At 49.8% G+C, this 23197-nt stretch overlaps 1 protein-coding gene across 1 annotated transcript in view; it reads right to left on the bottom strand.

Moving 5' to 3' along the window:
* The window catches only part of Cntn5 (contactin 5), a 154674-nt gene extending 133059 nt beyond the window's left edge, over positions 1–21615 (bottom strand). Inside the window, exons 1-4 of the mRNA XM_090319231.1 lie at positions 21372–21615; positions 18458–18581; positions 18170–18345; positions 4797–4892 (exon numbers count right to left, since the gene is read on the bottom strand). Coding sequence (XP_090175357.1) covers positions 4797–4892; positions 18170–18345; positions 18458–18581; positions 21372–21615 — 640 coding nt within the window. The remainder of the gene's footprint in view (positions 1–4796; positions 4893–18169; positions 18346–18457; positions 18582–21371) is intronic.
* Positions 21616–23197: the final 1582 nt, after the last annotated feature.

Here is a 23197-nt window from a genome sequence, read left to right as displayed (position 1 = left end):
ACTTTATATCTGTGTAGACATTGGTAAATACTCTGAGTCAAGGAAACCACTGTTCTAGTAAGAGACAAAAGAGAAAGGAAAAATAACCTCTGGATTTTTGCCATCCCTGCTATGTGTGGTTTTAAAACAGAAATTGACTGGATCTTAATTATGAAAAGAATAAAGCAACTGTTATAAAGTTCTCATATTTGTGGAAAAGACAATATCCATGTCATTCCAAAATGAAGCAAACAATACTTATTCTCATTAAAATTATGCACTAACTTTCAAGCAGACAGACAGGGAGACAAAAACCAGCCAGGGGACACAGTCTCTGAAAGCTTCACCGATAAAAGGGCTGAGGACGAGTTGCACTGTAGAGAATTCGGAACAGGTGTATACCTGACGTGGATGAATCATAAAGACAAGACGCTAAAGAGAGGACGCCGGGCTGGAGTCTGTTACCAAAGGAACTGTTGGAGAAGACAGAGTTTAGAGACAGGGAGAAGGCGGAGGCCGGCGGGCCGGCGGGGTGGCCATCTCCACCGAGTCCACGCGACTCGGCTCTTGGAATTCAGTGAATCACACACTGAAACGAGCCCATCCTCAGCGCGCTAACCGTGCCTCACCACAGGGAAGTACGGCCAGTGAGACCATGGCTCACTGTTCATGAAGACCCTGGCTGCGGACGGCTCTTCACGGCTGGGTCTGTCTCTCCACGGGAAGGTTCATAGCACACGTGACGAAACAAGTCCAGCCCCACATTTAATCTCTTGGGTAGAAGTAGTAATAAAGAGTGATAACATTACCTGGTTATAGACAAGGGTTCGTGTGAGGGGTTTCTGACCTTCTCGTTTGGTTTCAAAAGAGGAGCTCTTCTTGAGCATCAAGACTCATCCGCTGATGGCGACGTTGCAAAGACGGCCTGGGTCAGCCTTGGCCCCAGCGGGCCACTGTGTGGGCCTGGGTGTCGGGGGTGGGGAGGGGGGTGAGGGGTGTGAAGAGTAGGGGTGGGGTGTGAGGGGTAGGGGAGGGGGGTGAGGGGTATGGGGAGGGGTGGGGAGGGGTGTGAGGGGTGGGGAGGGGTGGGAGAGGTGTAAGGGGTAGGGGAGGGGTGTGAGGGGTATGGGGAGAGGTGTAAGGGGTAGGGGAGGGGTGTGAGGGGTATGGGGAGGGGTGTGAGGGGTATGAGGGGTAGGGGCGGGGTGTGAGGGGTGGGGAGGGGTGTGAGGGGGTATGGGGAGGGGTGTGAGGGGTAGGGGAAGGGTGAGTATGGGTAGGGGAGGGGTGGGCAGAGGTGGTCAGGGTGCCCACAGGGAAGGCCAGGTGATGGGGGTGGGACTTCTGGAGAAAGTATGAAAACAGCCCAGTCTCAATCAGCGCCAACACGACACAGTCGCCGGCTGGTGGAGCTTCTACCAAGCCATGGTTGCCATGCACACAAACTGCCTGTGCAAGCTCATTAAATCTGGTTTGGAGCCAGACCAGGGAGAAACATCTGTGAGTCACTTGTCTCCAAATACCCAACAAAAAGCCAGGGCAGAGCTGTGGCTCAAATGGCAGGGCACCAGTCTTGAGCTGCTGGCCCAAAGCCAAGAGAGAGGCCCAGAAGGTAGTCTAGTACTGGCACCAAGAGAAAAGTTTAAAAAGTTAGCATATTTGCCAATTAAAATCATGTAGACTCTATTTTCCGTAATTCAGATGCCAGATAAGATAGCAGGAGAATATGGAGGAAATGGAAATAAATGAAAGAGAATATAGGAAGAACTTTTTGCTAGTTATGCTTTTCTGCAGGAGTAAAAACTAAAATACTTTATACCCTCAACGTACCCAGAAAAGTACTGCTTCAAATAAAATTGCCCTGTCTGCTGAAGCATCTGCAACAAGAGATTTAAATAGCTGTTTACCAGCAGTGGGCATCAAACGGTGCATTTTTGACATTCTCTTAAAACCTTCACGGGTCAGTTTTTAAATAGATGTCTTTATTCTCTTTGCATTGTGTTCTACTTTGCTGTAATATATTCTTTAGCTGTCACTGGAAAGGAAAACTAAATGTGTTTTCAACTGTGTATCTGACAAAATTTGATCACAAAGCAAATACACAGAGTCTAGGTGAGAATATTTAGGCTGGGCGGAAGGGAAAAAACCTTAGAGCATCCAGTGGAGTGAAAAAAGTCAAGTTAGAATGAACTACTACTGACTACACACATTTTCTAAAAAACGTTCTGCTGTGGTGGGAGGTGCTGAGGAGATGGCTTCTGTGCTGCTGTCGGGTTTTGTGGGTGACTCTGACATGAAGAGGGGACATGCTGAAAGGAAGCTCCCACCACGAGAGGGCACATAGTGAGAATTTAGATTACACTGTTTAGAGAGAAAGTATGAAAACAGCCCAAGTCTCTGCTCCAGAAAAAGGAAACTCAAGTCTCCCTGTTACAGGATGTTTTTAGAAAGCAAAAATTCTAATTACATGATAACGACATATTAACCGATCACTTAAAAAGTTCCAATGCGAACACACTTCCGAGAGTCTGCTCCTATTTCCAGTCTCACGTGGCCCGGTTATTTGTAAAAGGGCGAGTGCAACCTGAAACCATTCGCGAAGTGGATGAAGGCACATTTGGAAACCAGGGAAGTTACTCGAGGAGAGCGGTCACTCGCACACACCTGCTCGGAAGCATCTGCTAGGAGGGGGGCATTGCCTGGCTCAGCGATTTGAAGTGAGAGAGACCTAGGAGACACTGCTAAGCTCAGACATTTTAGGGGCAGATGCTTTAAATTTTATGTTACAAACCCAGGAAACACAGCCTGGAGAGAGAACACGCTAACTTCCTATCTTGTGCACCAGAGAAGGGAAAGGAATCCTGACTGCTTTGTCATGGTGGTAATTGCATCACGCAAAGTCATGAGACGTCTATTTCTCTGTTTTGTGCCTGCACTGGGGCTTCCAGTTGGGGTTCTCCCCGTTGACCCGTGACTCCAGTTTCATTAATTTGCAAGTATTTTGCATAAATTCAGCCAATCGCTATTTTGTGAGCTTCCACGCCGTGCCATGTCCTGTCCTGGTGTCCTGCATCACACGTGAACAGAACCATTTCTGGCCTGACCGAGCTCGCCTTCTAACCCAGGGTGAGGGAAACCAAGCAGGTGTGTCATTCACACCCGTCTGCAGGGATGCAGGCTCTTGGGGAAGAGGAAGGAACTGAGAAGCGCAAATCAGGAAGAAGGTCGGATTGGAAGTTCAGGTGGGATCTGAAAGCTGGGCCTGGGTGTGAATGCCCAGGCAAGCAGGGCAGGGCAGGGAGTCAGGCGAAGCCCTCCCCCTCCGTGGCTTAGCAGAAGAAGGCACGGCCGAGGGTTGTGCTGCTTAAGAACCAGAGCCCACACCATCCCAGTCCACCGCAGATGTGCATGCGGGCGCTCTCAGTGAGGGGCCTAGAAGGTCCTAGGAGACCAAGGGTCAGAAATGGAGTTGGCGTTAATGCAAGTGGACGGAACGGAAGCTGGTGATGGTCCGTGAGGCCGTCACTGGGAATTGAACTTGAGGTCTGGCGCGGCCACAAGAAACCCCAGTGATCTGAGCAGGGAGCAGGCCAGCTGGACAAATCCATCTGTCCACCTCTGAAGCTTTAGTGAGCAAAGGCGTGAGGAAAACCAGGAACGTGGAATCCTGCCAGTCAAATGAAGAAAAGGAGGCGAGAACTAAAAATAATCCAAATATTCATTCATTGAGGGCGGGACAACAGAATCCGGGGTATTATCCAACAGAATAGCACTCACCGACATGGAGGTTTGCACTTTTGATGAATACTACGATATTAGTGAGCTGCGCTGTGTAAAACAAGCCTAAGACCTACAAACAGACAGACACACCATAGAGACTGTAGGTTCTGTTATTTCATTAAAATGGAAAGTCTTTTCAAAAGCAAAGGTTTAGATACAGTAGGTAGATAACTGCCTGGAGGCACAGAGGGATGGTGGTATTCTAACAATAGTGTCAGTGAGGGTGGAACAGCTGTGTAAACTCAACGGAACTCGCCGATCTACACACTTAAAACCGGTGAATTCACTGAAACAAATATGGCTGCCACATTAAATACAGAAAATTAGAATGGGATAACTGGACACAAAGTTCCTCTTTCCAGTACAGCAGATAAATAGTCTGAAAGAGCTGTGTGCCGGCCTCTCTCCCTCTCCCTCCCTGTCCTCCTCTCTCTCCCTCCCCTCGTCTATTAATTAATGGTGACTTCTCTCACACTGTATTATAGAAGCACTAAGTTAAGTGCAAAGAGGAATTTGTCTTAAATTACAGAACTAAAGCAAAATGAATATAATTAGCTTTCGAGTTTCCAAAACAATACAAAATAATAAGTACAGTTTATTGTTTCTCTAAATCTATAAAATACTTACCTATTTTCTTGACTTTTACAAGCAAGACCCCAGGTAGCCCAAATCGGGGGGGGGGCAGTTAGTAAGTGAGTTATAAACGCAAGCAGCCTTGGCCAGCAGCAGGAAGCAGGCGGCTCATCCTCTGAAACAAGTCGCTCACGGCTCTGCTGTTGGCTCCAAGCTGACACTTTAAACACTTCTGAAGGTTCTACTCCACTTGTCACTTTCCTTACACGACCGGCTGTGTCCTGGCTGCTGGCAGCGGAGACTCAGCACTGCCGTCGACCTCGTCCGGGCAGCGGGTCTCCTGCCAGGACACGGCCCCTGTGCCCACGGCCACGCACCTCCCAGCCCGGCCACGCACCTCCCAGCCCGCCCGCAGCCCCCGCGGACGTGCGCGCACACAGAGGGCGGGGAAGGGGCCAGCGTACCTGGAGAGTGAGGCGGAGGGGAGCAGAGCAGCACCACGCCCTGGCCGTCCCTCACGGACACCGCGCTCCGCGTCCGGCCGCTGAAGTTCCCCAGATCTGTGAACACAATGCAGCGTGTAAATGCAAGGCAAGCGCTCTCCGGGTCCACTGTCCCATCCTGCACTGCTCTTCCAACATGGCCCCCCCCACCTTTCCTGGTGCTCGGCTCACCCACAGATCTGCCTTGTCCACTTCCAACACCGCGATCGGAGAAAACCTACACAACTCGCAGACACGCTGCATCCCTCAGATCCAGTTACACCACACGCCACCACCATACAGCGTCTTCGCCCCCTCTGGATTATTCGGGTCCACACATTGGGACAGCGTGTGGACATGGAGAGCTCTTCTCCTGGAAGGCACGCTGCTTCGGGTAAGCCAGCCAGCTTGGACGCCGCCCAGGCCCGTTACTCACACTGCACCCCGGTCTGGACCAGTGCAGCGGAGAAGACACCAGGAAGGGAGGTGCTAGCTTTGGAAACCAGCTCAAACCTGAAAGGAGGGCGCTCCAGAAGGCAGGCATGCAACTTCATCTGATCTGAACCGCTCACCTCATCTCCACTGCAATCTGGCCCTCACATGGCACCCATGCCCCTTTCCTCGTCTTGAGCTAGCTGGTGACACAGTCTTAGCATTGCTTCTTGAAAATAAACACGGTTCCACACTTCTGTGCCAGTCAAATCATGTTTCCATGGTGAGAAGGGCCATTCCTTCTCTAACAGCAAGGGATGCTCACATTTTCAAATTCTTTGTCCTAAAATGAACGTTTTTGTAGGAATACAAGGACGAGCCCCTAATTTGATGTTGTTAGCCTGAGGGGAAGCCTTTGCGTCCAGCAGGGGTCTCCACGGGGACTCCCTCTTAGGGGGAGAGACGCAGGCGAGTGAGTTGCAGGAAGTGAGTTCCTACAGTGCTCATCACACTCCCCCAACGCCCAGAAACACGGCTGTATGTCAGAGCAACTGCCCAGAAATACCTCAGTCCCTAACGGATGAGAGCTCACACCCGAGAGGAAACCCGGAGACCACACGAGAGTGTGAGCTAACGTGCTCTTGTGCAATTAACACCTCTTCACTTATGGAACCTTCTAGCACTGCGTCTCTTAGACCCCCAGGCCCCCGCTGCCTAGGCTTCACCGTGGTACTCGGCTCCCCCACAGGCATGAGCTGGAGCCCGCACTGCACGGCGAGCCAGGGCCAGCAGACACCCTTGCCACAAATCACAGTACTGGGCAAACACCGGCCAGGCACCTGGGTGCCAGCGAGAGCCAGAAAACAGGGAGAGCGACGGGAAGGGCCCATCTCCAGACAGCACCACGCCAGCTTCTCCTTTTCTTAAGTAGTGCTAAATCCCCTTTGACCCTTACACACTGTTGGTGTGAAATTAACGACGCAGACATCCACAAGCATGGATTTCTATGGATTTTAAGAAAGCATAACCAGCATGGAACCAAGGGGATCTCCTCCGGGGCCAGACGGCGTGAGAAATCAGAAGCACAGAAGTCACTTCCGGAGGCCCGAACATCCTCCTTTCTGGCTGTAATTTTACAAGTTTGGAGCAGGAATTTTATGGCGCATTATCCTCTTAATTGCACCGGTGAAGTGGAGAGTGACAGTTGGTTTCCTGGGCTGTGCTCTGTTTCCAGGCCGCCGTGTGGCTCCATCTCCATGGAGCGCATGGCTCTTGGCTGCTGCAGGTGGCCTGGGCCCAGAGCAACACCTCCACGGCCCCACCAGCCCCACCGCCGGCCCAGCCCAACCCAGCCCGGCTGCTGTGCAAGCTGCCGCAGCTCCAGACAAATCACAGCTGCCTGCTAAATAATTGCTGCCGCGTTTAATTAAAGCTAGCTTGCATCTCACCGTCGATTAATACCTTCTTCGCTGGCTCTGGTTCTCTCCCTGAATGATGGCATCTAATGAGGCATGACACGTTTTAGACATTCTTTATAAGTTCTGCTTCCAAAAGTGACTCTTGTTCTCTCTTTGTCTAGCAAGCCCATACTTGCTCTCTCTCTCTCTCTCTCTCTCTCTCTCTCTCTCTCTCTCTCTCTCTCTCTCTCTCTCTCTCTCACACACACACACACACACACACACTCTCACTCACACACGAGGCTGGGGGGGCAGTGGCTGTGAGTTTTCTATCTCAAAAGCATTTTTCTAATTTAAACTCTTGTCAGTGCCCTCAGCGGTAACACTGAGCTATCAGTAAACAACGTTCTGTGGGTCTATGCAGTGTGTCACATCCGCAACTCTTCATCTGGGACTGAAATCTAATTGCATACCTGCAGAGGCTGTGTATGGGGGGCGCTCATATAATCTCAACATCTGGAGGCTGAAGCAGAACTCTGACTTCTTCCCCTGGGCAGGGGAAAGAAGGAGGGAAAGAACACCGTGCAGGGGCTGCGGGGCGCACACCACGTTCAGGGAAGTTCTCACGTGGGATTCTGTTTTCTTTCCATTCTTAAGGAGCCAAAACAGTTCTGAAGTAAACACTGCTTCTGAAAGCCGACGGCCGGGTCCCCGTCAGGACCATTCTCCCGGAGAGTCGCTTGCAGAGCTGCAGGATGCACACCTGGATATCGTGTAGCACGCATCTCTACAGTTCACACATCTGTGTAATGTTGCTGCCTATGTAGTATCTCTGAGCTCATGTGAAGATGTCATGAAAGCTAGGTGGCATAATGTGTTTATACTATTTGACACAGCTACGAACAAACACAAGTGTAGTAAGCAAACTCAGTTAATCATGGCTAGAAAGATTTTTTTAAATTAAGGACACAGTGTCTAGAGGAAAAAAAAATAAGAGCAATCACAAGCAGTGTGTCCTGCCTGCGATCGTAGCTCCTTAGAGACTGAGAGGGCCAGCCCGGCGCAGAGCACCCGAGACCCCACCTGCCTGACGAAGAGGGAGAGGAGCGCCCAGCATCTCAGCTACGTGCAGAACTGCGTCAAAAGTGAGGCTTGTCAGAAAGATACACATAACATCAACTAGTTCTTCACCGTCCATCAAAAGTCAAACACAAAGTTACTGTGCTTCTGTGATTCCCAGATGCCCCGGAAGTCAGGAAGAGCCCATCCTGGGGTTCTGGTAAGTTCCACAGGCAGAAGGGTGTGGGGATGTGCAGTGCGGTGGTGAAATGCCCAGTGCCTGCCTGGGTCTCCAGAAGAGTTCAGCTGGAGACAGGCTCACCTGGGGGCAGGCGTGTTTTCAAACCACTGCCTCTTCTCTTGACTTTCATGAAACTTGAGAAAGAACTTCAGAGTTGAGTATAAAGTTCCTCTTTGTATTCTAAAAGAAGGAATGCACTTTTCAGGTTAACTTCCAGTGGGTATTAAAAATCCATATTAATGGAAATATGGAGAGGATTTCATTCCATGAACCTTTCAACTCCATTTAAAAACATCGATAATACCAAGGCATCTAATTACCACTCCTACAGTTCTATTTTTTTACCCCAGGAGTTCAGAGCAATTTACATAGTTAACACAGTCTGACAGAGAAAATCATTTGGCAGGCTCAAAGGAACTGAGGCACAGTCAGGGAAGGGCATGCGGCCACCACGGCCATGTGGAGTCTGCACGGGAACCGAGGGGGGGGTTCAGGGTTATCCGAAGGCCTGGTGACATGGAAGAAACATACGTAGGAAATTTTGGTGTTACGTGGGGCGGGGGCAGGGGTGCCACCTGGAATCCCCTAAAAATGTAAATATTAAAAATGTTAAGCTTTGGGCTTGTTTTTCTGAGCTGAGAAATCTTCACAAATGCCCGCTGCTCTGGTTTAGATTTGCATGCTTGTTGAATGCCAGTGGACGGCTCAGTTCCCTCCAGGGGCGCTGGGTGGGCAGTCAGGGCCTGCACATGCCAGGCGGCTGGCAGAGCCCAGACTCTTCGCTGTCCCCCTTAGTTCTGAGATGCTTGGTATCTTTTAATGACTGAACCCTGTTATTCAGAAACCAGCTCCTTTGTGGGATAAAGGATTTGCACAGGTGGGGTGGCCAAGTGTATCGGAACTAGAAACATTTAGAAGCAGGGTTCTTATTCTTAGAAGAGTTGGTATACAAGTCACCTGGAGAAAATAGGCAGTCCAGAGCCCTCCTTCTGGTCCTGGGTGCCGAGGAAGGCACCGGGGCAGGCCGAGGAAGGTGGTGGGCTGGAGGCAGGTCTTGGGACTCGGGGGAGGGGGTACTTTGGCAATGTGGCTCTGGCCCTCCTGCTTCAGCCCTGAACTGCTTTCCTGAGAAATTCTCAACACCTAAGCCTGTTCAGTAGGTAAGAAATTTCCCCTAAATAGATGTTTAATACCTGAATACTCCAGCCATGGGTTTGTTTTATGTATTTCCATTAAAGGGTGTGCCGCTGGAATCAGAAGAGAACACCACAAATCCAACACTCACAGCAGTGGTTTTGCTGGAAGGGAGAAAGACTGCAGATGGATCAAGTCTGCACGAACATAGCAGAACCAGGGGGAACGATCAACTTCCCCTCCCACTTCACGGGGTGCTGTGTGTCACTTCACAAGCATCACTTGTAAGGATAGGTCAAGGCTTTTAATAGCTCTGACTGATCTATCTCAAAAGTATTGCTAAGGGACTGTGCAGATAATGGTAAGCTACATAAAGCAAAAGAGCATCACACTCATAAGCATGCCCTTTAAAAAGTCTGCCTTACGCTTGATGCGTACGTAAACGCTCTGTGACGTCATACCTATGCATCTATGTATACACATACAAATGCATGAATGCATGCGTGTGTATGGAGAAGGAGCCCTAGGATATATTGTAGCAATATTAATGATTCATTTATCAGGAACTAATAAGAACTTCAACCACTAGATTTAATCAGGAGGAGACAATTCTACCTTCAGGTCTCTACACACACATCTCTGATAGAAAGTCAACTACGACGCTCGGCACTTAGGAAACTGAGTCTGAGGACCAGTGGGCAGGAAAGACTGAGAGCTGTGGTGGCAGAGTGACGGCCCTGCACAGTGGCGGCCCTCACGCCCTGAGCGCTAGCTCCGGCGTGGGCACAAAATTACATTTTAAACAGCATTGTTTCAGCTTTATCATTTCCTTTTTCAGTTCATAGACTGAGAGAGAGTGAAATCAGAAGAGGCGCCATGATGACCTCCTTTCAGCCTCATGCTGGTGTGTCTTGGATGGAGCACACCCTCCTCCTCTGACTTGACACACGGGTGGAGCGCGGGGGCCCCGAGGGGAGGGGGACTCTCCTCCCTCCACACCCCCATGGGATGCTCGGGGCGTCGGGCCACAGTCAACGTCTGGCTATGTAGGCCGCAGGCCACCCCAGCAGTTATCTGCAGCTGCAGCACTCTGGGGGCCTGGTGGATTCTGGTTCACTGAAGGATGCTCATTTTAAGAGGACCATGCTAACCGACCTCTGCTGCCCACTAAACCTAGAGGGCCCGATGGGTACGTCACCATGGGCTGTGAACCCGGCCAGCGGAGCACTGAGCTCCGTGCACGCAGGTAGGCCTGGTGGCACCGCCTGCCACCGCAAGGAGGACAAAACGCCAAACAGTGACGGTCACGGAACCCGAGGTGGTGCTTGTAGGGCTTAGAGACTGTATTCTACCTCAAGGAGTCAAGACAGAAGCAGTGTCCTGTTATTAAATTATTTGGCAGCTGCATAAAACTTATTAACTTTAACTTTGATCTAGTAACTCCCCCCGCTCCTCCCGCCTCCTGTGGTGGGTTCATAGCCCACCTCCCCCAGGTCTGTCTGTACCCTCTCATCCACACAGAAAACAACGGGGCCTCCCCTCCTGCCGGGTCTCTGTCACTCAGCCACCGGTGGAGCACATTCCCGGCTCCAGGGGCAGGAGCAGGCCGTGGGCCGGCCCTGCAGGCCTTCCACCACAGACAGCAACTTACACTAACAGCGCCACGCAGTCCACCACGCAGCCAGACTGCAGCCAGACTTCCAACCTTCCAGAAGACGTTAGCTGTGACATTTTAAAACAGATCCCGGAGGGCGGAGACGCCCTTTCCTAATCATCTGTGCCACAGAAATCTGAGTTCATGTGCAGAAGCCGGCTGAACGAGGCCCATCAGACCAGGACCCTGGGCTGCAGCCTTCCCTCCGATCCCAGCCCCACTGGCAGGTCCGCCAGCTTGGGGAAGGTGGAGACTGCAGCTTGTTCTCGTTGTTCTCGGGGTGAAGGAAGGATTTGGGGGAGTAGAGAGGCCCTGGAAGCCACATTACATGGCTTTGCAGTTCTTGCCTTTGCTTCTTTGCTCTCTCTCTTTAAAGAAGGCTGTGCAGGGGACACCTTGGTCGAGTCAGGCAGAGGAAGCCTGGAGTCCGGCTTCGCCTCTGAGCCCTGCCCGAAGCTCCACGAGTGGACAGCCGCTCTGCATTTTCCGAGACAACTACGTCACTAAACACAGTTTCCACCCACCTGAACTTTCCAGAATCCCCTGGCTAGCTGCCAAGCCACCATGCATTCTTCTATTCGAGCAACCATGCTTTGCATGGATGTGCAGAGGCAGCAGAGAGGAGTGCGTGTGTGTGGGAGGGGTGGACACCAAACATCCACTGTCCACAGACTCTGAGGGGGCCACTCCCTCACAGGGCCTCAGGCACCACCAGACACAGCAGCGGCAGCCAGCCCCCTCCCCAAGAAAGGCTTTTCTGGGGCTCACATGTTCAGAAATGCCAGGTACCAAGCTCCAGGCAGGTCACTGGTACAGAGAAAACACTTGGTGAAGTGGAATAAGAGATCAACGCAATTCACCTAGGTGGATACCCAGTGTACCTGAGCAAACCCTGCTGACAGGAATTTGGTCCTCAGAACAGTTACCCCACTCCATCGAGCTCAGCATGGAGCGTCCTTGCCAACCCCCACCCCATCTTAGCCCAGGCCTCTGTATCCTCATCCTCGTGAGAACTAAGACAGGCCCTGTAGCACACAGGCAGTACGTAGCAAATTCCCCAGCAGATGACGTGTGAATGAAATCCATAGCAGCACTGTTGCACGGGCAGGAGAAATAAACCAAGAAAAACAGAACTTGCGTCCATATGGCTAGTGTCGAATCATCAAAAAATAATTAAAACAAGTGAAGCCAAAGCTGGCTGCAGTCCACAATCCCAGATTTAATGAGATGAAGAAAATGAATAAACTAATCACTTTCCACTAATAATGGGATGTAAAACACTTCCAGGTAGCTTAGTCATATAGTTTGTTTTATAGCTTAGTAAGTTTTTGGTGATTTTGAGATACATTTAATTTACTGTAGCTAATGTACACAATAATTTGACCCTTTTGCTTCAGTGTGAATTATATAAAATAGATATGTCTCCATTATTTATGTCAAATTACCTTTGACATATTTATTCTGTTAGGTAAGACGGCGCTCACGGGAGCACAGAACCCAGTGGCCGGGTGAGGACAGCGGACAGCTCCAGACGCAGGGCTGGGCCCGGGGGGACGGCGGGGTGAGGGCCTCGCCCACTGCGGTGGCAGCGCTGACCTGACCTGACGGGTGGCGGGGACTCAGGCTGACCCACGCCAGGCAGCCACGCTGGACCACGGGACGTCCTGTGTGAGCCAATCCTATCCCTGTTTGGCAGATGATGTTTTGTGCTGCACGTCTGGATCTGGCCTGGATTTCTGGCTCCACAGAGGCTTGCCGAGGGTGTGGAGGTTTCTCACGACGCCACGGGAGGCGAGGGCAGGAGTGGCTGGGTGTGCTGAGCGATGAATGCCTGGTCGCTCAGGCTGCCACTCGGCAGGCTGCGTGGTTTTCCTGAGTGCAGAGTGGAGTGACTAAACCACTGAGGAAGGGGCCGGGGAAGGCTTCGCCTGGCATCCACGAGGAAAGCGCTGTGTGGACCGGACTCTCCAGGAAGCGAAACGGCGGGGAAGGGGGCAATCAGAGATGAACTCCACACCTGCTCGTGCATCATGTGGGGTCTGATTTACAAACATGATTTAGAAGTCAGGGTGCTTTATGGAGAGAGGAGGCATTGGACTTGCAGGGTTGAGGCAGAAACTCAAGAAGAAATACGACACTGAAGATTAGATGTAAAGTTATACAGTCATGAAATATGGATTTATCATCCAGAAAGGTAATACTGAAAAAATGCGACAGTGCATACACATTTACCCAGAAGACCAAGAGACGGAGAGAAGGAAGGGGCGAGGGGGAGAGGGGCAGATACAACTGGGAGAATAGTGGAATCCCTCCAATTCCATGTATCTATTTCCCTAGTAGAAAACACAGATAAGAAAAGAAGGGGCTTCTGGGTGTCACTGTCACAGACAGATGACTACAGTACAGAAAGGTCTATACTCCGTAGAAGGCTGGACTAGAAACCTATTTCTTCGGCAATAGCTGCTCCATTTTGACATAGGCAGAGACTCTGCTAAGGTTACAGTTAATTATAAGAAGAAAATCCAGGTGCCAACGATTCATACCTGTAATCCTGAGACCTGAGGATCATGGTTCACAGTTAGCCCAGGCAGAAAATCCCATGAGACACTTATCTCCAATTAATCAACCAAAATTCTCGAAGTGAAGCTGTGGCTCAAGTAGTAGAACGCCATCTTTGAGCACAAAAGCTAAGGTCCTGAGTTCAGACCCTAGTACAAAAAAGTACCCCAAATATTCCTGAACTAAATAATTAAATAAGTAACTGAATGCTTGAAAAGAGGAAAGAGTGAGTGAGATTACTTAGCACGGGGTTATAATGTGCATGGACTTCTGTAGTATTCCCCCTGTCTGTACAGAAAGGAGTTTGTGGACAGAGGAAACAAGTCTACAGTCTGCATAAACTATGACCTACGTCCAGCAGCTCTCCTTCGTGGTCCTCTCCCGTCAAGAAGCAGGGTCGGGCCCCCCTCTGTGCTCAGCGCACAGGCCTGGGTCAGGGCTTTCCCTCACTTTCCTTGTCCCTAGCTAGCTGGCATGCTGGCATGTCTCTGATTTGACCTTGTCATGCCATGGGCGTGTCTCTGATTTGACCTTGTCATGCCGTGGGCATGTCTCTGATTTGACCTTGTCGTGCCGTGGGCCTGTCTCTGATTTGACCTTGTCATGCCGTGGGCCTGTCTCTAATTTGACCTTGTCATGCCGTGGGCATGTCTCTGATTTGACCTTGTCATGCCGTGGGCATGTCTCTGATTTCACCTTGTCTTGCCGTGGGCCTGTCTCTGGCCTCTCCTTGCTGGGGGTCTGGCTCTGGGCACTCATCTTGGGATGACAAGCTCATGTACACCTTTTTCAGGGACTGAAGAGCAAAACTGTGACTTGGTTTGCTCAGTGCTGTCCCTATGCCCTGACCCAAGGAAGCCATGCAAGGGACAGGGCACGTCCCTGTCTCGCGGTCAGTGGAGGGCCAGTGCTGGATGTCTAGAATCCACTTTGGTCTCTTTTCTCTCAGGCCAGATGCAGCTGAAGTCACTGAGAGACAGGTAAGGACTCCCCACCTCTCTGTGACATCTTAGCTTTCCCTAGACTTGCTGCTAAGAGCATGCAGAACAACTACATTTATGTTAATCACATTCATGAATACTATCAGAACTGTTGAGATACTTCTGAAATATAGAAATATGATGCCCATCTATTTAGGGTTAAATAATGTATACATCAAGATTAATTGCCTTCATGAATACTATTTTAGCTATTAATATTCAAATTAAATATGGTAATAAGATCCCTCGCAACTCTGGACATCATCATTGGTAAGATTTTTCTGTCTGAATTGTTTGACTTACTCTCACTTTCTATGATTGTTTTAAGGGTGGTTTTGTGTGTTTTCCCTAGGGACAATTCAGACCACTCAGAAAGTTAGTGCTTCCAGTGACCACAGGCTGGCAAACTTAAACTGATAAAGTCGGTGGAGTCAACTCCACTTTCAAATCTCATGTACTAAAAACCTGATGCTCTAGGGGGCGGGGACTCGGCCTCTAACTTGCCTTTCTTACTTATTTGCTCTTCCTTGGCTTTTTCACTCAAGGCAAGTACTCTACCACTTGTGCTACAACTCCACTTCCAGCTTCTTGATGGTTAACCAGAGCTAAAAGTTTCATAAAGTTTGCTACATGGATTGGCTTCAGACTGCAATCCTCTGATCTCGGCCTCCTGAGCGGCTAGGATTATAGGTGTGAGTTATTAATGCTTGGCTTTAAGAACTTTTGTTTTTAACTACAACCACAAACACTACATTGATTATGATTGTAATAACTGTTTTCTGAAAGGCATGTTTAAACTGTGTCCTCCTGCTTGTAGTCAATTTTATTTAAAAAGATCAGTTGGTTATGTGTGTAAGAAAGATAAACATTTATTTTATAGGCAGCTTTACAGCTGATGACCTCATGTCTTGCAGTGTGATCCCTTCACTCTGATTAATATTCAGATGATTTAATGAAGTTATTATGGACAAAGCCTCAGAGACTAATGAAATAAAGCTTTAGATATACTGTGAAGTTAACAATTATCCAAATAATTTCATTACCTGTTAAACATTAGCAAAATGTGGTTTTAAAGTCTAAGGTCAATTTTATTTTAGGAGGAAAAGTTAGGGAAAAGCCTGAGAAGTAATTTTTTAGCTTTTTATGAAAATGAAAGGTTAAATTAAAGGGCTAAAATACAAAGTCTATGAGTCACATAATCTCTCAAAAGTTAAGGAGGTTATTTTAATCAACTGCTACAGGAACACTAACGGAATATTCTGGATCTAAATCATCTACATACTCTGAAAAGCACTATGTTCGACTTGAGATATGAACTATTAATTTACTAAGGATTGCATATAAAGATATTTTTGAAGCAAGAGACCGTGTGAGGAGATTTTCTTCTTGATTCATCTCATGTTTGACTCGCTGACATGAATTATTTCTCAAACTCCCAACTTTGGAGAAATTTCTATGAGCTATGAGTTTCTGAAGCATAAAAAGTGAGCGGTGTCACATTACCAATTCCACATTCTGGTCAGCATGGCAGTGAGCTAATAGATGACAGCGTGTTCCCCGGGTCTGCCTGCTTGTCACCAGGCGAGCTGGAGGAGTTACACGCACGATAAACATGCGTTCCAGGAATAAAATATGAGGTGTCAACAGCAATCTTACTGATAACCAGTAACAACCACCACTCGCAAGAACATGCCAGCTCCGTGTGCATTCCTATCTTCCTTTCCCTACTAGAAAACAAGGTTGCCAACGTAACTTCTTCTCATTAACTTTCATGGTGCCCTTGTGAGGTATTTATTCATGCTAAACTACAGCATTAACAGTACCGCACCGGAGCCACCTTGGTAAGTGCTCATGTGGAGGCCCCGTGGTGGACAGGTTACCTGTGGGTGAGGGTGGACTCCCGCTGTTCACACTGGTGGGCTGCTCCAATCAGAACTAGATTTAAAAACCGTCAGTGAAGTAAGTGGACAACTTCTGATTAAATCCTAGTTACAGTTAAAGAGACCTGGCGTTCTCTAGGATAATTAACCTGGCTGCTGACTTCCTCAGGGGTGGTGCCAGGAGAGGCTCCAGAGGAAGACTGGAGAGAAACTCTCCCCGTTGCTCGCATTCCTTCTGGGAGCCCCACCTCCGCTGCCCGCCAGTCCTCTGCCCAGGCTTCTGCCCCGACTCTGCAGCACCCACACGTCTACATCTGCCTCCAAATCCACAGACCCGGGTAGGTCAGAGCGGAAGGGCTGGAGTGTTCCTCCATACACATAAAGAATCAGTTTCAAGGTGGGAGCCAGGTGACAGAGCTTCGACCTGGCCAGGCAGATCAGAATCTCACCACAGGCCGAGGGAGGTCTCAGAGCCTCGAGGCTTCCTGAGAAGAAGCCAAACGTGATGCCCATGCAGGCCTCCCTCCACAGGTAACCGAAGGTAAGTGGGCACGGCTCTCCTGAGGCCAGGCGACCTCCTGCGCTGCTCGCTGGGTGTGCGTGCTGGGGCCTGGCCCTTGGCCCAGCGGTGGAGGAAGGCAGCACAGCAGGGAGGTACAGGTCTGAGGACAGGAAGGCCCTCAGAAATGAATTCCCTCAGCAAGTTATGCAGAAAAAACCAGGATAATCCATTTCTACCATAGGAAGAAAAACAATGTAGGTATGTGAATGCCTTTGTGTATGTGTGTACGTGTGTGTGCACTTACACATACAGGGTATTAGTAAGTATAGTTGTGCAGTACAAGTAAGTATTAGGTAATATAGATCCTTATTGTTTGTGTATCTCGGTTTATGGTTTTGCTGTGTCTGTCTTGAGAAGATTCCTCTAGAGAGGAGTGAAAAGTGCATGAGGAGAAGGGTTAGGCCCTCTGAAGTCTCACACATAACCTCTAAAAATAAAAGCAGTATATTCAAGCTACTATCTTGACACTTTTTACATCGATAAATGTATCTATCTGAAGACCTAAGGCACTTTCACTTTAGAAGATAGCATTCAGATTTTTCTGGAACCTGGCTCAGTGCTATACAAACTGGATCCATTATCAACCCATAATTCATTCATTTTGTCCTTTACACTGCTATAATACAGTATCTGGATTCAAGGTTAATTAGAAATGTATGTGAGAAAGATTATGTGGAGAAAAATCAATGGTTTCACTCTTCAGATTATAATTTTAGCTTAAACCTCATTAAATGATAACTTACTTAGCCGATACAGTCAGATATCTTCTTATAAGTATTCCTGGCCCAGAGATTGTAATCCGAGACAATTTCAATTCAAGTACGATTACTTACTCTGAAACAGTATTAAAGATTTTCACATGGTAGCCTCTATCCGTAAGTGAAATAATCTCAAGCATTTGTAGAGACTTGGGTTTCTTGAGAATTATTGAGTTCATCAAATTTATACTCTCTAGAAAACACATTTTTGTGCAGTCACCCACCACGCACCATTTCTAGGCAATGGAACCCGACCAGAGGCTGTCACAGCCAACTGGCCATCACACAGCCACGCAGCACACAAATGCACGTCTGTGCGACGCCTTTGTGCTCCAATACAAGAGAACCGTATCGAGTCTGAAACGCGAGAAGCACTGCGTCAGTGGTCTATAAATGGAGTTTCTAGGGATGCTATTTGATGCTGCGAACGATGCATAGAAACAGTTACTCCAACAGACAAGCAAAGAACCAAAAGCAGACACGCAGCGGTGCTGAAATTTCATCTGCTCTCATGAATAGGGGTTTTTAACCTCCAGACCAGCACATCGGCCTCATCTAGAAGGTAACAAATACGTCAAGAAATGTCAAAAATATCCAGAGAAGCAAAGCATTGTCTGTGGACTCTGCGCTCTGACCACGCCGCCCCGCGGTTTTAAGGAGTCTGTATGGGATCTGTGGGGAAACGGCGCGTGTACTCACAGGCAAACTGCAGGGTTGCCTCTCGGCTGAGGACACTTCCGAAGGTGTTGCTGGCCAGACACTGGTAGCGGCCGGCGTCCTTGGCCTCGCTTGGACTGCTGATGACCAGGGTGCTGTCGAGCAGACTGTAGCGGTAGTCCCCTTCCCAGTCCACTTCCACTCCGTTCCGGAGCCATCTGAGGGGTGAGGAGCGCGGGGTGAGAGCAAGGAGGGCGTGGAGGGGCGAGGAGGGCTGGCTGGGCCACCGGGGACGGGTGACGTGCGTGGGCTGGCGGGGAACCAGCCTACCTGTAGGTGGGGGCCGGGTCTCCGTGAGCTTCACAACTCAGGGCTACCTTCTTCTCTTCAGAATCGGTTGGGAAAATGACATCCTCCGGCTCCTGCACGAACACTGGGCCGTAGTCCACGCTTTCTGTGGGACACAGCACGTCAAAGGCCAGGCCTCAAGACCCCTCACAACAGCGAGCCCGCCCCAGCCCTTGACTGATCTGAGAGAGCTGGGCCTCTCTTTGCAGTGAACAGGTAACCTCCAAACGCAGGCACAGGCAACAAATGACAGGTTTAAGTAAATGGCAGCAGCTTAAATAACAGAAGACAGACATCTAGAATATGTATGCACCACACACACACACACACACACACACACACACACACACACACACACACACACACACTGCCTTCATACTTCATATTCTACAGCAGCCCTGAGGAAGAGAATACTACAAGTAAACGCTGTCTAACCACCTATTTGGCTACTGATGGAGTGTGTGGCACACTCTAGAGACCACCCAAGGAGTGACAGAAGCGGCAGGTGACAGAGGCAGAGCATGGGGGGAGGGGCTGGCTTTCGGAACCGACTGCAGCTCACACCAGCCCTCTGCACGGGAGAAGGTTGGGAGCCGGGCCAGAGGTGGCTCACGGCGGCTTCAGGACAAGGCTGTCAGCAGGATGGACGGTGATCCAAGGAGGGCAGGTTGGGAGTAGACCCGGCCACGGGAGAGAAGTCCCGGCCATGGGAGAGAAGTCCCGTTCCACTGGGCGCTGCTCCGCCAGGCGGCGGGGGGAGGGGGTGGAGGACTCAGCTCCTCCCAGAGAAGCCTTCGCAGGCTGAGGTCCTCTGTGTGCTTCTGCCCCTTTCCTCACCCTCGCTCTCCCTGCACAGAGCCACTCGGAACCTCCCCTCAGCACGGTGGTCTGAGCTGTGGACACGTGGCGTCATCAACTTCTTCACTGCTTTAATGGCTGACGAGACGCCGCCAGTGTACGTGTGTTGGGATGGCCGTCTGGGTTTCCTGGTTCGCAGCGAGCGGTGGGAACCTCACCGTATGGGAGTCGGGAGAGATTCACCCCCCGAGGTGGACCGGCTTCCCTACTTCCCATGGGGGCCTCTTCCTCAACTTCCTGCAATATTTCCCGTGGCGCTTCTTCCCGTGGCTCTTGGTGGCTTAACTCTGAGCAGGAGACAGATGACTTTTGTTCATGCTCTATTAGTTTTCTCATTTCTCACAAGAGCATGTCAACCTCAGGTTTGCTCTCTATCAAAGCTAAAGGGAATTGCCTGACAAAAGCCATATGTCAGACTCCTGACAGAGAAAGAATTCAAAGTCACAGCTGGCCAAGATTTAGCAAATGCTTTAGGTAAGAAGGCAATAGGGAAGATTATTTATTTGGAAAACAAAGGATCCATTGTTCCAGAGAGTCTAAAGTATAGCTTACACTGTATCAGCAGAGAGCTTAGATTCTATTAAATTCCCTCCAGACTAGTTAGTGCCTGGAAATCCAAGCAGGAGCCAGGACGGGGGGGGGGGGGGGGACTGTCCTTAAGTGTGACTCAGTCCCACACTGAAGTCTTTGAGAGGATATCTGTTTTACCAAGATTAGATTCCCAAGTTGATTTGGACATGTCAGATCGGAGTGCAGACACAGAAAATGACTTTATTTTTTTTAACCAGTCTTGGGGCTTTAACTCAGGGTGTAGACACTGTCCTTGAGCTTTTTTCTCAAGGCTACCATTCTACCACATATGTGGCTTATGCCACAATGCCACTTCTGGCCTTTTTTCCTTATGCGGAATGAAACCTAGGGCTTCATGCATGGTAAGCAAGCACTCTACCACCAACCAAGCCACAGTCCCAGCCCCCAGAAAATGACTTCCTTTTGTAGGTGCTATTTGGGGTTCATTTGCCTATACTAAAAGATTAAACTATTTTTGTAGTAAAAATAATATTGCCTTTAGAGTTAGCAGTCGTTTTGGTCTAATGAATTACTGTTCCATTTTAAAGTCTAGGTACTGTGACACGAGTACCGGATGGTCCACCTCCAGGAAGAGCGCAGACAGGAGTCTCTCAGGCTACACCGCCGGCCCATCTCACACCCCAGCTCCGTGTTCATAAGCTCGGTTCACACTTCCTAGCGCTGCTTCTTCTACCACCATGATATGCAGTGGAAACAAATGAGAAAACTACTAGTCGGTGGTCAATAAAGACAACTCTGAGTAGCTCAGAGTTCCACACACACGACTTTTCCACATCAGCCACGAGCGACGTTCCCAGAGCCTGAGTCCAGACAGAATGACAGTGTCCACAAAATGCACGTGTCTGCAGAACACATGACCAGACACAAAGTGACAGGCACGTTCCTTCCCGAGTGGATAAACACAGATTCAATGTACTGAAGGGTTAACGCTATCTTGACAATATCTTGAAATATCGTGAAAAAGTAAAACATTTTCGGCTGTGAAATCTGAGTACCAACAGAACGTCACTTCAGTGCAGGGGACGGTGGTTCGCTGGCAATGATGTGACCCAGGACACTGCCTGGCACGGCTCCTGCACTGGCGTTTGATTCTTCCCAAGCAGTTTAACTTTCTTACTCCAGTGTGTCTGTGAACGTCTGTCCCCTCCCTCAGGACTGCGGGTGGCCCCAGGGTGAAGGCCACCAGGTGAACAGCTCCATCCCCATCCCTGTCCCCTGCCACAGCCATTTCTACACACCAGCAAGTCCTGTCACAGGAGGCATTACTCCTTTGAAATGAACTCGGGAGACTCAAGCCCCGCCCCTCGGCCCGGGTGGGCCAGGCCCCCGCCCCGTCCATGAACACTAAACTCCTCCAGATTCCCACAGAAACGCTCCCAGGCCCGCTGCAGCAGGCCACCCCGCCGCGAGGTTTTGAACGAGACTTGCTTAAGGATCTGTCACTTACCATCTGGTTTGAAGGCATCTGGGGAGTGGTAGAGGCTGACAGGCAAATAGGGAGGCTGTGCAGAGCCCGGCCAGCTCGGTGTGCCCAGAGCGGGGCTGCTGAATCGTGGCCTGGGCTTTGAACCAAAGAGCGGTGAGGATGACCGCTTCCTAATTCTTAACAAAGCAGCATAGGACGGAGGGGGGCCAGGAAGGGCTCCGGCGAGGTCTGCAGAAGAACACAGCGAAACACAAAACAGAACCATGGCTTCTGAAGACTATGTTTCTTTTCAAGGGACATCAGTGGTTTGATGACACTGTAGGAGTTGCAGTCTGAGTCACAGTACAATCAGAGGGGAAGGAAAATGGTTTTGTATTTGTAAATATGCTACTAAAAATTGACTGGCTATATAAAAACAGTAAGTCAAGCCTGGAGTACTTGGGAATCAACTTTTGAGTCCGTCTTAAAAGTACTACATCCATTCGACATACATTAACTCAGTGCATTTTTAGTCATTGAATGAGAAAATTGAACCCCCCTCGCAATGTAGATGGAGCCCTGTGAGCTGCCGAAGGTCATTTAGTGGGATGTGCAGGCTGCCACCGGCCGTCCCCGCAAGCCACGCAGCGTGAAGGATTTCCCATGCACTGGGTCTGCGTGCTGTTACGTGGTCACAACACCCCAGTTCAGAAATCACTGACAAGTATCCTTCCCGGGATACCCGCCTCGCAAGCACGGCAGGGCCTAAAGGACTCGCAGAGCACCCCCGGCACCCCGTGTTCACAGGGCAGGGTATGGAACCCAGACCCGATTCCACAGACAGAACTTGTTCCCACAGCCCTGACGGTGTTTTCCCACGTCTAGTTTCAAACCAGGTGGACAACTTGCTAATCCTGGAAACACTTCTGAGAAGCAGGCATTTTTGCTCAGGGTTACTGACATTTGAACGAATGCCTGGTAATGTAAGGTCAACATCTCACCTTCGTCAGTAAACCTTCTCCTAATAAAGATTTCTCACAACGCCGCCCTGCTTCCTCATGGACCGTCTGAGACTCAGGATGACACCTGGGAGTGGAGCGTCAAATGAAGTTGAACATGTCTTGTCCTGTGAAACTAACTACGATTTCTCTGAAGCTCAGAAGAAGCGAACGTTGGATGGCAGTAGTGGAGGTGAGGTGGAGAGCAGGCCTGGCACAGCCGTGCAGACGCGCGTCCTTCACGCCCTCCCGCTCAGGTACAAGGCTGGTGAGGGCGCATCAGCTTCACCTGAAATGACTAACCTCTCTACAAGGCTGGGGAGGGCGTGTCAACTCCACCCGAAATGACTAACTTCTCCTGCGCAAACTACAAGAAAACATGGGTGCATAATTCCTCAAAGCTCTGTTAGAATAATCAGTGAAAGGCTAGAAAACTATAATGAAGTTTTAAAAAGCTAGGGTGCTCATATAGGCACAGGTTCAGAGGTGGTTTGCATCACTCACTAAAGGATCCACTCCACAGGAACCATCAGACTCCGTGAAATCTACAACACGGCCCACTCCACAGGAACCATCAGACTCTGTGAAATCTACACCACGGCCCACTCCACAGGAACCATCAGACTCCGTGAAATCTACACCACGGCCCACACCACAGGAACCATCAGACCCCTGTGAAATCTACACCACAGCCCACTCCACAGGAACCATCAGACTCCGTGAAATCTATACCACGGCCCACTCCACAGGAACCATCAGACTCGGTGAAATCTACACCACGGCCCACTCCACAGGAACCATCAGACCCCTGTGAAATCTACACCAAAGCCCACTCCACAGGAACCATCAGACTCCGTGAAATCTATACCA

This window comes from Megascapheus bottae, chromosome 27 (assembly GCF_031878675.1).
Source record: "Megascapheus bottae isolate mThoBot1 chromosome 27, mThoBot2.hap1, whole genome shotgun sequence".
Classification (NCBI taxonomy): Eukaryota; Metazoa; Chordata; class Mammalia; order Rodentia; family Geomyidae; genus Megascapheus; species Megascapheus bottae.
The sequence above is the reverse complement of the archived record's forward strand: the minus strand, read 5'-3'. Positions and strand labels throughout refer to the sequence as shown.